This window comes from Rhipicephalus microplus, chromosome X, assembly GCF_043290135.1.
Source record: "Rhipicephalus microplus isolate Deutch F79 chromosome X, USDA_Rmic, whole genome shotgun sequence".
NCBI classification, from domain to species: Eukaryota; Metazoa; Arthropoda; class Arachnida; order Ixodida; family Ixodidae; genus Rhipicephalus; species Rhipicephalus microplus.
Window position 1 is genome coordinate 239,945,289 of NC_134710.1, and position 14,605 is coordinate 239,959,893.

The 14,605-nt window shown below is 41.0% G+C and overlaps 2 protein-coding genes across 9 annotated transcripts in view; one reads left to right on the forward strand and one right to left on the reverse strand.

The window, feature by feature from the left end:
- The window catches only part of LOC119187801 (breast cancer anti-estrogen resistance protein 3 homolog), a 236,038-nt gene that overhangs the window by 220,149 nt on the left and 1,284 nt on the right, over positions 1–14,605 (forward strand). For all 3 annotated transcript variants that reach the window (XM_075878845.1, XM_075878846.1, XM_037435883.2), the window contains 5 exons: positions 1,417–1,662; positions 6,149–6,421; positions 7,211–7,434; positions 10,037–10,651; positions 11,437–11,605. In XM_075878845.1, the coding sequence (XP_075734960.1) occupies positions 1,417–1,662; positions 6,149–6,421; positions 7,211–7,434; positions 10,037–10,651; positions 11,437–11,605 (1,527 nt within the window). The remainder of the gene's footprint in view (positions 1–1,416; positions 1,663–6,148; positions 6,422–7,210; positions 7,435–10,036; positions 10,652–11,436; positions 11,606–14,605) is intronic.
- Positions 12,482–14,605, reverse strand: part of Uch-L5 (ubiquitin carboxy-terminal hydrolase L5) — a 36,702-nt gene continuing 34,578 nt past the window's right edge. For 3 of the 6 annotated variants that reach the window (XM_037435884.2, XM_075878848.1, XM_037435885.2), the window contains exon 12: positions 12,482–13,025. In XM_037435884.2, coding sequence (XP_037291781.2) covers positions 12,862–13,025 — 164 coding nt within the window. In that variant the 3' untranslated portion in view covers positions 12,482–12,861. The remainder of the gene's footprint in view (positions 13,026–14,605) is intronic. The other 3 variants (XR_005111907.2, XR_005111906.2, XR_005111905.2) reach the window with 2 other exon arrangements.

Below are 14,605 nucleotides of genomic sequence, written 5' to 3' on the forward strand. Positions count from 1 at the left end.
TGAATTCGTGAGGCAGCCCCGCCGCGGTGGTCTAGTGGCTAAAGTACTCGGCTGCTGACCCGCAGGTCGCGGGATTGAATCCCGGTTGCGGCGGCTGCATTTTCGATGGAGGTGGAAATGCTGTAGGCCCGTGTGCTCAGATTTGGGTGCACGTTAAAGAACCCCAGGTGGTCGAAATTTTCGGAGCCCTCCACTACGGCGTCTCTCATAATCATATGGTGGTTTTGGGGCGTTAAACCCCACATATCAATCAATCAATCGAATTCGTGAGGCAGGAAGCTATTTTAGTGAATCTATTCCATGGTTACTTGAAAAAATGTTTCAGGGCCCCTTTAAGTCAGTCATGTTGTACATGTTGTGAAGAAGAAAGTTTTTATCATTTTACATGCATACATCATACATACTTTGACATGCATACTGTTTTGTAAAAATATGCTATGTTATAAATATGAATGGCTGCAACTCTGCATCAAACAATGTAAGTCAACACTTGGAGCAGTAATCAAAAAGTGTAAAGAGATGGTAAAATCAAACTTGCATTAAAAGAACACCAGAGTTTATTACTTGACCAATCGACTGCAGCAAAAATTCTGAGAATCCACCAAGTACAAGCATCATGTCAGCTATTTGTGGCATGCTCCCAGCATTTCCTAGCTTCTTTACATTAATTGTTAGTTGTTATCCAATAATGGGTAAGAAGCAAATATAAAGGCAAAGTACATAGAGAAAATTAGTTATTATTTTGAGTAGAAATGTATAAATTATCAAGTCAAAGACAAATAAAAGTGTACAAAAAAACTTGTTGCTCTTCAGTGTCAAGCAAGAAGTTCATAGTAATATATGCTATACTCACAACTAATTTGAATTGCTGTCCCTCATTCGAAGAGTGAGGTAAAATCTTAGTATGTAAAATAAATCCAAAATTCTAGCTTTAATCTTGCACCCAATATACATTGCCAATAATGCCAGTATAATATCTTCAGTGTCACAATGTATTTTTGTGCATCTAATTCTTTATGCAAGGTCCATAAGTGTTTCTAAGTCAAGATTGAGCTTATTTCTTAAAGAACCACAGTGTTTCTTTTATTGGTAAACCGTCTATTGCTCCAGTGAATAGCAGCGAGAATCTAAGAGATCATTTTGTAACTTCGGAGAAAATGATGTCTGGCTTCTGTGCTACACAGTGATATTGCAATGTTTAACAGCTCATAGCAGTGGGCCAATTCATCTATGTACTCAAGCACTGCACAATAACTTTAACTAAGTTAACAAGCATCAGGGCATTTTCATATTCTGCTCACAATGAAATGTGGCCAACATGGCCAATATTCGAATCTGCAAGCTGCACTCAGTGACGGCATGCCATAAGCTTCTTGTAGTCTTGAAAGGTGGTCCTCAGTGCATTGTTTCTATTAGGAGACGCCCATGACGGTTGAAACACCATCTGAAGATTTAAAGAAAGCATTGGAATGGGAACTAGGACTGGACAGTCGTGACTTGCGCAGCCATGCCTGGTACCATGGCACCATCCCGAGGCAGCGCGCTGAGGAACTCATGACGGTTGACGGCGGCTTCCTAGTGAGGGATTGTGTTTCGCGGCCTGGAGACTATGTGCTCACATGCTGCTGGAAGGGTGCACCACTCCACTTCGTCATCAACAAGGTGATTGTGTTGTGCTCTGTGACCACTTGTTTGTGACTACACAGTTTAATATTACTACAGGCACACGTAATTGAAAAGATTGCGTTGTGGCATAATGTGGTTGGCTGATGCATATAATTTACTTACTGCATGAAATATTAAAAGTTATGCTGATCTAAATAACTTTGATGTTACTGTTGGCATTGGTTCATTTAGACTGGCAGGCTGTAGACAATCATTTGTGCAGCTTTGTCTATAATCAACAAAATTATGTTAAACTATTTAATTATTGATGTTGCCAAAGCACTTTGAAGTTCATTGTTCATCTAAAATGATCTAGTGGAGCAAATGAACTTCTATTAAACTAGCCTCTCTAAGAGCTGTGCAATAACTAATTTGACCATGTGAAGGCTTATTGTACACATGCACATATTAGGTAATGAGAAAATTTAATCCATCCATTTGAAACAGAATGCTACAAAAAAAAGCCCCCCCGCACAGTTGAAAAATTTATTGTGGTGAGATGTTACAGTTAACTTTAAAACACTGTTTTATATACAATGATAATCACATAATTTCACTGGAAAACTGTACATAATAGCCTGAGAAAACATCATTTGCTGATGCTAAATTAGGCATAAATGGGGGTCTAGCTATGTGCATTTAAAAGTGCATTGTTTAATTAGCTTTCTTGTGAATTACAACACTACATACTTCATGAAGCTGAAGTGACACACAACCCTCATGCTTAAGTATGGCTTAGCTAAGCAAGTGCTACATGGCATAATCAGCCCCGTCATAAAGCTCGCGTGCGTAAGCTTTTCTGCACCGACAGTCTCGATGCGGTGCAGTTGTAGCAGCCAAATTCAAATTCTTCTCATTGAAGTGCTGTAATTTAACTGAGATGATAAGCGCTGCATGCCAAGTCGTCTACAGGTTTTCCCGCTCAGCTTAATTCAAGTGTCAGTGATAATAGCCCTGGCGCCAGCTAATTTAATCTGAACGCCAACGCTTTTAATCTGAGGGCCAATTATTTAATCCAGGTGCCACCACATATTTAATCCCAGTGCCATTGGAATTAATCCGCTTGCCATTTGATTTAATCCTTGCACCAGCCATTTTAATCTAAATGTCACTTGTTTTAATCCCTGTTGCAGTGAATGTTCTGTAATGGTTCTACAATCGATTAAACATATTATTTGCAAAAGAGTACCTAAAAAGCGTCATCATTTGAGGCTATTCATCACTTACTTGTGCTACATCACTCCTTTTCCCCTTTCCTAGGCATGTTTCAGAGTGACAAATGACTCACATGAGTGAATGATGGTCTTGAAAGATATCATGCGAGTTGGGTTGTTTTCATTTCCTATAATTTTATATCGATCAATGTAATTTGCTGATGTAAAATGTTGCTTACAATTCCTCATACACTTGGCGTGAGTCACTAGTGATAAAGTCACTAAAACGAGTGATATCTGTCACTTGTCAAGCAACATTTTACATTACACTGATCGATATGTATCGTAATAATGATGCAAATTATAAGAAATGAAAGAATCCAACTCGTGTGACATCTTTCAGGACTGTAAGCCACTCATGTGAATCGCTTGTCACTCGGAAAGGTGCCTAGGAACAGAGAAAAAGAGTGATGTGTAAATAAATAGCCTCAAATGATGACGCTTTTTAGGTACTCTTTTGCAAATACTAATATGTTTAATCAATTATAGGATCATTACAGAACATTCACTACTTCCACAAGGATCAAAAAGACTGGAACAAGGATTAAATCAAATGGCACGCAGATTAATTTCAATGGCACTGGGATTAAATGTGCTGGTGCCTCGATGTAATAATTCGCCCTCGGATTAAAAGCATTGGTGTTCAGATTGAATTGGCTGGCGCCAGGATTATTATCACTGGCACTTGGATTAAACTGAGCGGGAAAACCTATAGTTTACAAAGCACGTATAAGACAACTAGTCTGTCTGCACTGTAAAGCATACTGGCAATTTTGGAGGTGATGTGAATTAGTAAGTGCTGTCATAGTATGTAATAAGTGTCTGACACAAGCATGTAGGGTTGATAGCAGCATAGACTAGCTCATTTGGTAGAGCTTGAAATAACATGGGTGTAGTATGATGCGAATTAGTAAGTGCTGTCATAGTATGCAATAAGTGTCTGACGCGGGCATGTAGGGTTGGTAGCAGCATAGTTGTACTAGCTTATTTGGTAGTGCTTGAAATAGCATGGGTGTAGTATAAACTCATTTAGTTGTATGTATTTGCCTCGGTCATGACACGCCCTTTGTACAAAACAAGCATCCACACTTCGGGGCTCAATGGGAAAAGATCTTGCATAAAGATGACATAGAAGAGCCTAATCTGTAGACCAATTGAATGTATATCTGATTTTTTTATCGACAAAAATATACCATGTTCTTGATTCTGCATAACAGTAGAAAGACGGAAACAACTCTTTTCATGGGATCAGACATTTTTTTACTGAATGCTTGTGATCATCACCCTGAGGTGGTACTCTATTGTCTAAAGAATTATGCCATGTTGTTATCCGTAAAGAGCAATACAGCATTTGATCTTGGTGTTTATCAAACAACTCCTTAATATGTTAAAACAAATGGGATGGCAGCTTTAAACGTAACCGTCTTAAACGGGTGACAACATGTGCTCGACACATTAACTTATGTTGCTGTATATAAATAGTATGTGTGAAACAGTTACAAGAAAGGAAAGAACAAGGGGGGGGGGGGAGGAAGAGATTGACAGGAAACAAAATATGTTGACATGAAAACAGTAAAAAACATAACCATCATTCATTCATGTTCTGTGTGTTTGCTTTTCGTGGCGTTGCTTTTTTGCACTTTTTAGCGTTAGTGTATCTGAAGTGGCTTCTTTGGCGAGCCGTACCCACACTCCCACTGCCATCTCCCTCCCTCATTAGGCACACGCCTTCACCTGAATTTCTCACACGCATTGTTATGTCTTCAATGAAGTAAGGTAAGCATATACAAAATTAAACATGCTCCTTTTATTGATATCTGTCTACTTCCACAGCCACGACCATGAGTCGTATTCACTCTCAAGGCTATCAAATAAGCACAAATGTAAATACTACAAAAATGTGTACAAAATGGTGGCTGCCCTTGTTGCTCAGAGGTAGATCACGTTCCTCACAACAGGTGTGAGTTAAGTACTTACCGTAATTACTCTAATCTAACGCGCACCTTTTTTCCAGTTAAGCGAGTTCATAAATCGCATGCACGTTAGAATCGAGTACGAACAAAAAAATTACGGTCAATCTATTGCCATCGGCAAATCCAAAATGGCCGCCCCCCCTACGTGCGTCGGCATGGCGCGTCGGCCATTTCTGCCTATGTGTTTCCCATGTGCGGCACTTCATACGTGTGCTGAGTTCGTCATCTAGTAGTGCATTAGCATCGACGGCGTGGAAGGGCCGACTCCAAAAACTCGAGTGCACCACGATGCCGCTTTTAAAAGAAAAGTCATCGCGTGTGCAGAAACGGACGGAAATCGGGCCGCATCGCGGTCGTTCGGAGTTCCCGAGACGTGCGTGCGGGACCGGCGGAAACAAAAGCAGAAGATTGTCGACAGCAAAGCTTCACGCAAAGGCTTCAGTGGACCACAGCAGGGTCGATTTCCGCAAATTCAAGAGCTGCTCGGCGAGTATGTGCTTGAGCAGCGAGCGGCCCGTGACGACAGAACTGCTCCAAGTGCGAGCTATGCAATTAGTCTTAGAAAAAGGTCTAATGTGGAGCCAGTTCAAAGCAAGCAGGTGCTGGCTAACTAACTTTATGAAGAGGAAAGGCTTTTCCCTCCGAAGGGGAACATGCATATGCGAAAAGTTTTGCTGAGGAGTACGATGAAAAGCTTCACAGTTTTCAGAGGTTCGTCCTGAACTTGCGGCGCAACAACGGCTACCTGCTTGGGCAAATCGGGAATGCCGATCAGACGCCTCCTTACTTCGACATGCCTGGCACCACAACCGTCGAGAAGGGGGCGAAGCAAGTTCGCGTGCTGACATCGGTCCACGGTAAAACTACAGTGACGGCAATGCTCTGTTACACGTCAGATGGGCACAAGCCACGCCCGTACCTCATATTTAAATGGAAGATGCTCCCGAAAGCAGTAGTTTTTTCGAGTGGTGTGATCGTGCGGGCCAGCGAGAAAAATGGGTGCGCGTTGCAATCGATGTCTTACGTTTTTTTGGTTTTTTTTTCGCGGTGGAAATCGGGTGCGCGTTACAATCGAGGGCGCGGTAGAATCGAGTAAATACGGTACCTGCTGCAAGTCGTCTACACATCCATTTTTTTCTTTCTTAACTTTAAGTTTCAATTACACAGTCTAGCCAATTACTTTGTCACTTCCCTTGGTTTCATTGTGAGTTGGTTTCATTTGTTTGTAACTAACCAAAGGATCAATCTCCACGGCTAATTTCATTATTATCTCTAATTGAACACTTAACCTTTCAGGTGGTCTTGCAACCATTCACCGTGTATGAGCGCGTCCAGTACCAGTTTGAGGATGACTGTTTTGACACGGTGCCTGACCTTGTAACCTTCTATGTTGGAAACAAGCGGCCAATTTCAGCTGCTTCCGGTGCTGTGGTGTCAAGGCCAGTGAATAGGAGCATGCCACTTTCCTACTATGCGCAGCGCTATGGCATTGAAGGTTCTAAAGCTGTAGAGCCACCCCAGCACAGGGCTCTTGATGCCATAGCTATGGTACCTGCACCTTCCAATGGGGTATGACGCTGTTTCATGCTACATTTGATTGTTCAAATACAGTTGCATTTGCAGCCAGACCTCTCGAGAATTAGCGAACCGTAGTCAAATGTTAAGAAACGATGAGTAAACTTTTAGATTGTTGGAAATGTACAGAGCATGCTAGAATGACTGAGCTTGCACTTGTTTTGGCTGGTGCTCAGGCTCATTTGTTATGCACATATCAGAGATAACGTTCAAAGCTGAGTACTACCGATTAATGTGGCTTTGAAAAATGTACCAGAAGAATGAACACTTGATATGATAGGCTTTCTTTCTGCAGAAACTAAGTCTCTCCTAATGGTACAGAAATGGCAAGATAAATAGAAATGTAGGTAGGGCCAGCCAAATAGAAATGTAGGTAGGGCCAGCCAGTTATTGTAAGAGAAGGATCAGTATTGTTTGCTGAAAACTAGCGGGAAAGTGCGCTCTAGACATTCAAATTCGGTAATCTTTTTATGTGTTCTTAAGAATCGTACACTGAAATCAGTTAACAAAGGCCTCGGACCTTTTGCTGGGCCAATAGCGAACAAAATCTTTCTTATGTACTTTTTCCCGATTATAAAAATTAATTCATGCATGTGAATAAGTTGCCAACTAACTTCAGCTGGTTACTTTAGTGCACTCATACTGTTTGTATTGTTTCCTGTTTCTGCCGCATATTCTCACAAACTATATATGGGTGGTGATGCTTGTCCCCAAGAAGCATGAAGCAATAGATCACTCAGGGAGCAGTCACTCAGACACATTTTCCTGCACATCTTTGTGCAGCTGTCTACTGAACCCCACCTACTACAGAAATCGCACTCCTCGGGCCATACAAATGCTGGACAGATGCCATCATGTGCAACATTGCCCTGTAGGGACAACTCTGGGAACCACAGGAGAGGCTTCATTCGTGTGGGCAGTGATCCACTGCTCAGTCCAACCCTGGAACGAAGGACCTTAGAACACAGGCCACTTTCTGGCACAGTCAGCTCAGAGGCTGCTCAGAGGCAAGTTGCTTGTGGATGCTATGTCCAGAACCTTTGTTTGTGTATGTGTGTATATACGTGCATAGAAGCACTACAGTGAAACTTGGGCCACCACCTAATTGAGAACTCTGTCCACACGTATGTTTGTGTGTATTACTGTATACGTATCGTAGGCCTTTATTACAGTATATATAAGTACATGCAAATACACAGGTTAATCCAAAAATCTAGTAAAATGTAGATGACAAGATAAGTGCGCACTTTTTAGAAAATCACTTTGGCTACAGTGGCAAGCAGTACTGCAGAATGAGTCAGAGTGGTATCTGTGACAGAATTTAGCAGGTATAGGTTTGTAACCTCTTTAACCAGTGCAAAGGCAAGATTGAACTTGAAAAATGGAAGGCCATCATACATGGAAACCATAACCGTTATATTTGCAACAGGCTGATGGCGTTAATTTCTGTGGAGTAATGAAGTCTGACTGATTTTTTTATCAGAAAGCTATACTCGAGTGTCAAAGAGTGCAATTGACTTGCCCTTTGATAATTCCCAGTGTTTGATTTGATTGATATGTGGGGTTTACCACCCCAAAACCACCATATGATTATGGCCCCGCCACGGTGGTCTAGTGGCTGAGCTACTCGGCTGCTGACCCGCAGGTCGCGGGATTGAATCACGGCTGCAGCGGCTGCATTTTGAATAGAGGCCAAAATGCTGTTGGCCCGTGTGCTCAGATTTGGGTGCACGTTAAAGGACCCCAGGTGGTAGAAATTTTCGGAGCACTCCACCATGGTGTCTCTCATAATCATAGGACAATTAAACCCTACATATCAATCAAATCAATCACCATATGATCATGTGAGACGCCGTAGTTGAGGGCTACAGAAATTTCAACCACCTGGGGTTCTCTAACATGCAAGCAAATCTGAGCACATAGGCCTAAAACATTTTTTCCTCCATCGAAAATGCAGCGGCCGCAGCTGGGGATTCAGTCCCACGACCTGCAGGTTAGCAGCTGAGTACCTTAGCCAGTAGACCACCGGGGCGGGGCTCTTGTCGCATTGTTTTTCTGCACTTCCAAGTGTGAAAGAGAGAGCAGCATTATTTAGTGGCTGTTCTGGCAACTGGAGCTATGTAACAAAATGTATCGGCACTCAATAGCAATGACAGTTCAGAAAAAAATTAGCTATCTGGCTTTTACCATGCTTCGTTAATCCCCTCCCAATTTCATTGTTAAATTAATGTACGTAATTGGAAACTCTCCTTGATTTTTTTCCTGTGGTGTGTACTAGTTGCCACTTAATTATTTTTTGCTAATATAAAAAATGTTAACAAGCATAAAATAACAATTTATAAAGTTTTCTTTAAGTAGAAGTCCCGTAAAGATCTGCTCAAGGATAGTGCACCGAAGAAAGGAAGAAGAATGGAGGAACAATGACTGGCAGCTGCCTGTATAATAGCTTTAATGGTTGACGTTTGAAGTGAAAAGCATGCATGCAGAGGCACAACTTGTGGAACTACTACAGCTTCATTGCACTTGAAAATACTCTGGATGAAGAATAATTTGTGGGAAAACAGGTTGCCTCGTTCTTCGCTGTTTATTGCACTCTAATAATTTCAAGTGTATGTAAATATGACACTTCTGCAGCCCTTATATATAAAAACCTAAAGTGCAAGGTTTTCTTGCGGGCCAACCTTTGGTGCAAATAATGTGTACATTGCAAAGCCTTTCATGTTTTTAATTGTCATGTCGAAAACATACCAGTGCTGCAGTGTTTATAGTAGGTAGCATTGGTGTGTTATATTAAAGCTACTTTCTGTTTGCACCTTTATTTCACACGTAGGTATTATGCGATTTTTATGCAGCACAATAAAAATATGTTGAAAAGTTCATGTGGGCAGGAAAAAAAAAACGAATGATCATTGGTAACTAAGGCCAAGCGTGGCCAACGGAATAGTGGGAATACATTCTAGTTGCCAGTAGCTGGTTTTCTGCAGTTAATACGAAAAGAAATTAAGTTCCACAAGTTTAGTGCATTTAACCCTGAACTTTAGCCATAACTTGTAACAAATGTTTGTACATTCTTTTAACTTTTTTTTTTTCATGCTTTGCCATTATATTGAATGTAGCCAATGTCATTATTCCTGGAATGTATCCTGACCAAACAACCGACAAGAAAATGACAGCTAACTTAGATTTTTCTGAAGTATAATTTTCATTAGACCTCTGTAGACAGCACCCCCCCCCCCCTTTTTTTTAGAGTTTAGTTAGAGAGATGAGAGACAATGCTCTATGTGAAATGTATATGCATTTTACTTTAAGCTATCATTATGTATGAACGATATTACTGGATGCTGATATGGGTGCAATGCTGAGTAGACTGCACGACCATTTACATGCTTTGATGTAGGATTGTTCTAAGTTTCAATGACGCCTCATTACAATACTTGTCAATCGTGCATTTGTAGTGTGGCTTTCAAGTTTTCTCCACTTTTTCTGAAGATAAATTATGAATTGGCTTATCGGGCTGCATTTGGCATATGTATGCTGCATGGGCTAGCAAGCTCTACATATCATATTCGAACTTGTCCACCTAATCAATTGGCAATTTATGAACTTCAGAAACCTTGAAGGAAGTTCAGAAGATCAGCCACCACCTAAGCCTAGCCGAGTCCCCTCGAAACGGTTGCAACAGAAGCCAGCAGTTGCCAAGAGAGACCCTGTTCCAGTGACACAGTATGTCAACAACTGTGAAGGTGTCTATTCTGAGCTTGCTGACAATGGCAGTTCTTGCCACGTTGCTGAAGCAGGTGACCCCGCAACCCGGCCAAGTGATATGAAGCGACATGGATTGCCAGCATTGTCACACCGAACCCACATTCGGACTGGTATTGCTGGTACGATGCAGATGTCAACTGGCCAATGTTCGGAGGTAGCGGCTTGCAACCGTGTGGTGACTGTGCCTGAAATTGACCCACCATCAACATTCGACTTAGTGACATTTGCAACAACGCTGCTTCCGTCTGATAATAAGCCACTTGACAAGAGCGTTATGGCACGTGTGCGTGGTGTCCTTCTGGAAAGTGGGCCTCGTGCCTTGGCTAACCATCTTACTCGTCTCGACTTGGATATGTTGGGACTTAAAGGAGAAAGGGACCTAGGACTTGGTGTTTCAGTGGGTTTGGAACTCCTGGCTTTGCCCCAGGGATCGAGATTCAGAAAGGACCTTCTGGAACGGTAAGATTCACATTGCTTATGAAGCTTTCTGAATATTCTGGAGATTTTGTTTCATCTCTATTGCCAAGCATGTTTCATGATAATCCCATACCTCTTAAGGAGTCCTTCACCAGGATCTATTAAAAATGTTTGGCATAAACTGGAACCTGCAAATTATTATTGTTATGGTTTTTCAAAAGATTTTAATAAGCAGTGATATAAGCAGATTAAATTATGAAAGGAAGTGTTGTAACAAAATAACCTGTGTTTCTTACAGAAGCTTGCTTTAACTCCCTTGACCAGCACCGGCTAGTGACATTCCTAGTATGCCTTCTGTTATGTGGAGAAATAACCCATTTAATATATTGACATTAGGAGCTTTGCCGCCGCCTTCAGCTTAGGCATTACCTGAAGCATCATCTTTGCAGAGGGGGAGAATAATTGCCCAGAGAAAAAAAAAAGTAAAAAAGCTGTTATTTAGATCTTTAGCTGTTGTGGTGATATAAGTACTGTATTCTTCTCTGCAAGAGACTTTCATGCCTTTTAAATATACTTTTTGATAGGAGGACATTGGTACAAATATTGATCTTGATTTAACAGTACTCAGTGATCATACTACAAAAGAATATGCTGGATTAGCAAATTCCACATGTCCCACTTCTTTAATGTCTTTGATTTCTCACACTTCATCAAATAATATGGCTGTTACAATTCTCTATTTAACCTGTTTAAGATGTTGTCTACTACGTAAAAATCGCTTAACGTTTGAGTAAAATAAACACAACAGTTTTTTGTTTTTTCTTCAGGACTGAGTGCCTAAAACTCTTTGTTGCATCCACGCTCTTGATGTGTGCCGATGATGTGGAGCGTGTAGAGCTGCTCAACAAGTGGATTCAGGTGGCTGGTGACACAAAGACAGCTTTAGGCAACCTCTATGGTTTCACAGGAATCATGCAAGGACTTGCCATGTCACAGGTATTTTTTATTTTTACTTTTTTATTGCTTATTCACTGCACAGATCATAGCTTTGCTTTTTTTCTGGTGCTTTTATTGAAGTTTGCAATTTTGACAATACATGAAATGTGCTGGAGCAAAAGGCGTGTTTATACATGCCTGACTACGCTCCTGGCACTACAAGTACAGCGACAGCGGAAAGTTGCAAGAAAGAAAAAAACACAAACACAGGCCTATCTACATATTCAGGCATGTACATAAATGGCACAATTACAGCATAATGAAACATCAATAAATCGAATAAGTAAAAACAAGAAATAAAAAATGACCCCACCTCCCCAGAAGACAATCGTGAGGAAATGCGAATGCATTTCTTGCGCCGAGAGAGGGTACCGTTGCCGTTACCGTTAAAGTGGCGCGTCAGCGTTCTCGGCTCGGCGTTTCACTGCGGCGTCTCGAGCACACATTTTTGGATGTTCTGGAGAGGCACCCAGACAGCGAATTGTCGAGAGTGAGGTGCGAGCAGATGGGAGAGTGTGGCGCAGGGGGGAGAGAAAGAGCGGTGAAGCAGTGAACTTATTCTCTGTTACACTTCACATGCTCTGGTTACTAGGGGCAAGGATAAGTGCACACGCCCCCAGCTGTTGCTATGGGAGAGGAAGTGAGAGCGGAGAGATAACACTTGCCGGAGCACAGAAAATGCCAGATGCCTGACCTAGCCAGACTAAGAAATGCATTCGCACTTAAAATACATATATAGACATTGATATTGGCTAGTATATTCATGTATCTCTCAATGATCATCCTCTGAGTAATGTTGCACTGAATTTGTGGCTTGCTTGTAGAGCCCTACTAATTCATAATTGTCAAATGCTGATGATAGGGCTCTATTACAAAAATAATTTTCTGCGGAAGAATCATGGTACTATTCATTCTAGATATTAATTGGCGTTTTTAACTGCATTTATAAATATTTTTGCATACATACTTTCTTCTTTTTGATTGAAATTGTATTTTGTCTCGTAAATTATTTTGTTTCAAGTGCATTGTGCTTATTCTTTATATTACTGCAATGTCCTGCCATTGGTCAAAGGGGGCAGGGCCCCTGTCAAGCTGCATTAGGTTCTAGTCCTGTCTCTTCTTTTTTCAGTGTGATATATTGATTGACCTGAAACTGATATTCAAGACATATTTGAGTTGAAAATTTGGCAGAAAATGAACTGAAAGCCTGACAATCTTAGTAGTTGAAACAAATATAAGTGGAACTGCAAACGTGCTTAAAGCTGAATAAAGAATAGTGAGAGTTGCTGAAACACAAAAAAGTGGCTGTAACAGAGACTCGTGAAGTACATAAGGATACAAGATTTCCCTCTAGTTCTGATGACTTGCTGAGTGAGTGATCCCAGCAGTAACCACCACCGTGGAGTGCAACGAAAGCCAGCTGCAAAAAAAAAAAAAAAAAAAAAAAAAAACACACAATTATGAACATGACAAGGGTCATTATGAAATCTTACTAGTTTTCTTGAAGTGATCATAACCCTTTATCAGTTTATTATGACTTGCCAAATCATGCATACACACGAGTTGACACAGATGCAGCATGTATGTCGAATTTGCAGGCATCTAGGGCAAGATGCTCACAGTTGCAACTCAGCCAGGAAAGTTGGAACTTACGGTGCAAATGTTCATTGAGAGTTTTCTAAGAATTGCTGTTTGTGTTTCAACTTTGTGATTTGGATGTTCAATCCAGCTCGTATACCGGTAAAAAGAATAAAAATGCTATGGTGATAATTAGCAGACTGCTTAACTGCTTGCCGGAAAGTATGCAAACCAAAGTGCATGTTAGGAGCTAGCCAGCGAAAGGAGTACTGCATCATTGGTGCTCCCATCCCATTGCTGCTGGGAGTGAGTTAAGGCTAACCAAAAACCTGAGCGCATTTAAAAACAGGGGGGTTTATCACTTAGGCAAAGGCAGCATTATGTTGTTCTGAGCACTTTCCATTTGTGATTTGAGTATTGGCTATGTTTTAATTCACAAAGGACAGAATTTATGAGCACTTGCAGCCCACCTTGATGGTGTGGTGCAGTGTTACAGTGCTTGGGTTGGATCCCAGCCACAGAAGTTGCATTTCGATGGAAGCAAAACGCTAGAGGCATGTGCACTGTGTGATGTCAGTGCATGTTAAAGAGCACCAGATGGTCGAAATTTCCAGAGCCCTCTACTATGGCTTGCATTATAATTGTATCATGGTTTCGGCACATTAAACTTGGAGTATTATTATGTGCACTTTCACTATCCCACTGAAAGTAAGCTGCACATTCGAACAAAGAAAAAGTGCTCAAGGTTATGACATGCATGAACGAACGGACATAGCTTCTGTCCCCAACGTCCCACTGCGTAGCTTTGAGCGCAATCGCTGGTACAAAAGAAGAGAAAGACTGCTCAAGATTCTAGGCCAAATGTCCGCATACCTTAAGCAGTTTCTTCCTTATTACATCAGTGGGTGTGCAATAAACCTCAAGAATCGGAATTGTCCCACGAGGTTTAATATAGCTGCCTTTTATATGAAGGTGTCTGCAGTTTATAATTTTTTGGCTATTTAATTACTATCCTTTTAATAGTCATCTGATCTTATTCATTTTGGTTCATTGCACGGGCTGAATCTTCATTTGATTTAGTAGTGGTCATGAACGGCCCACTATTAATGAAATCTTTAATTGTGAAAATTTGAAAAAATATACATCTTGCTTTATAATGCTAACATGTGCCTAAAAGATGTGTTTTATAATGTTGACTAATAATCTGTCATGCTTAATGCTTTTTAAAATTTTTGTTCTGACACTTGACCTTAAGACCTTAAAGCATGTGGCAAACACCTGTAACTCCGCTCGTACTTCACAGATTCTAAAAATTTCTATGGTAGTCGACTTGTGAAGCAATCAATTAAATTAATGAAGCTTTAAAAAGTGTTGCAGGGCCCCTGTAAAGAAACAACCAAGGAGGGGGAGAGGAGAAATATA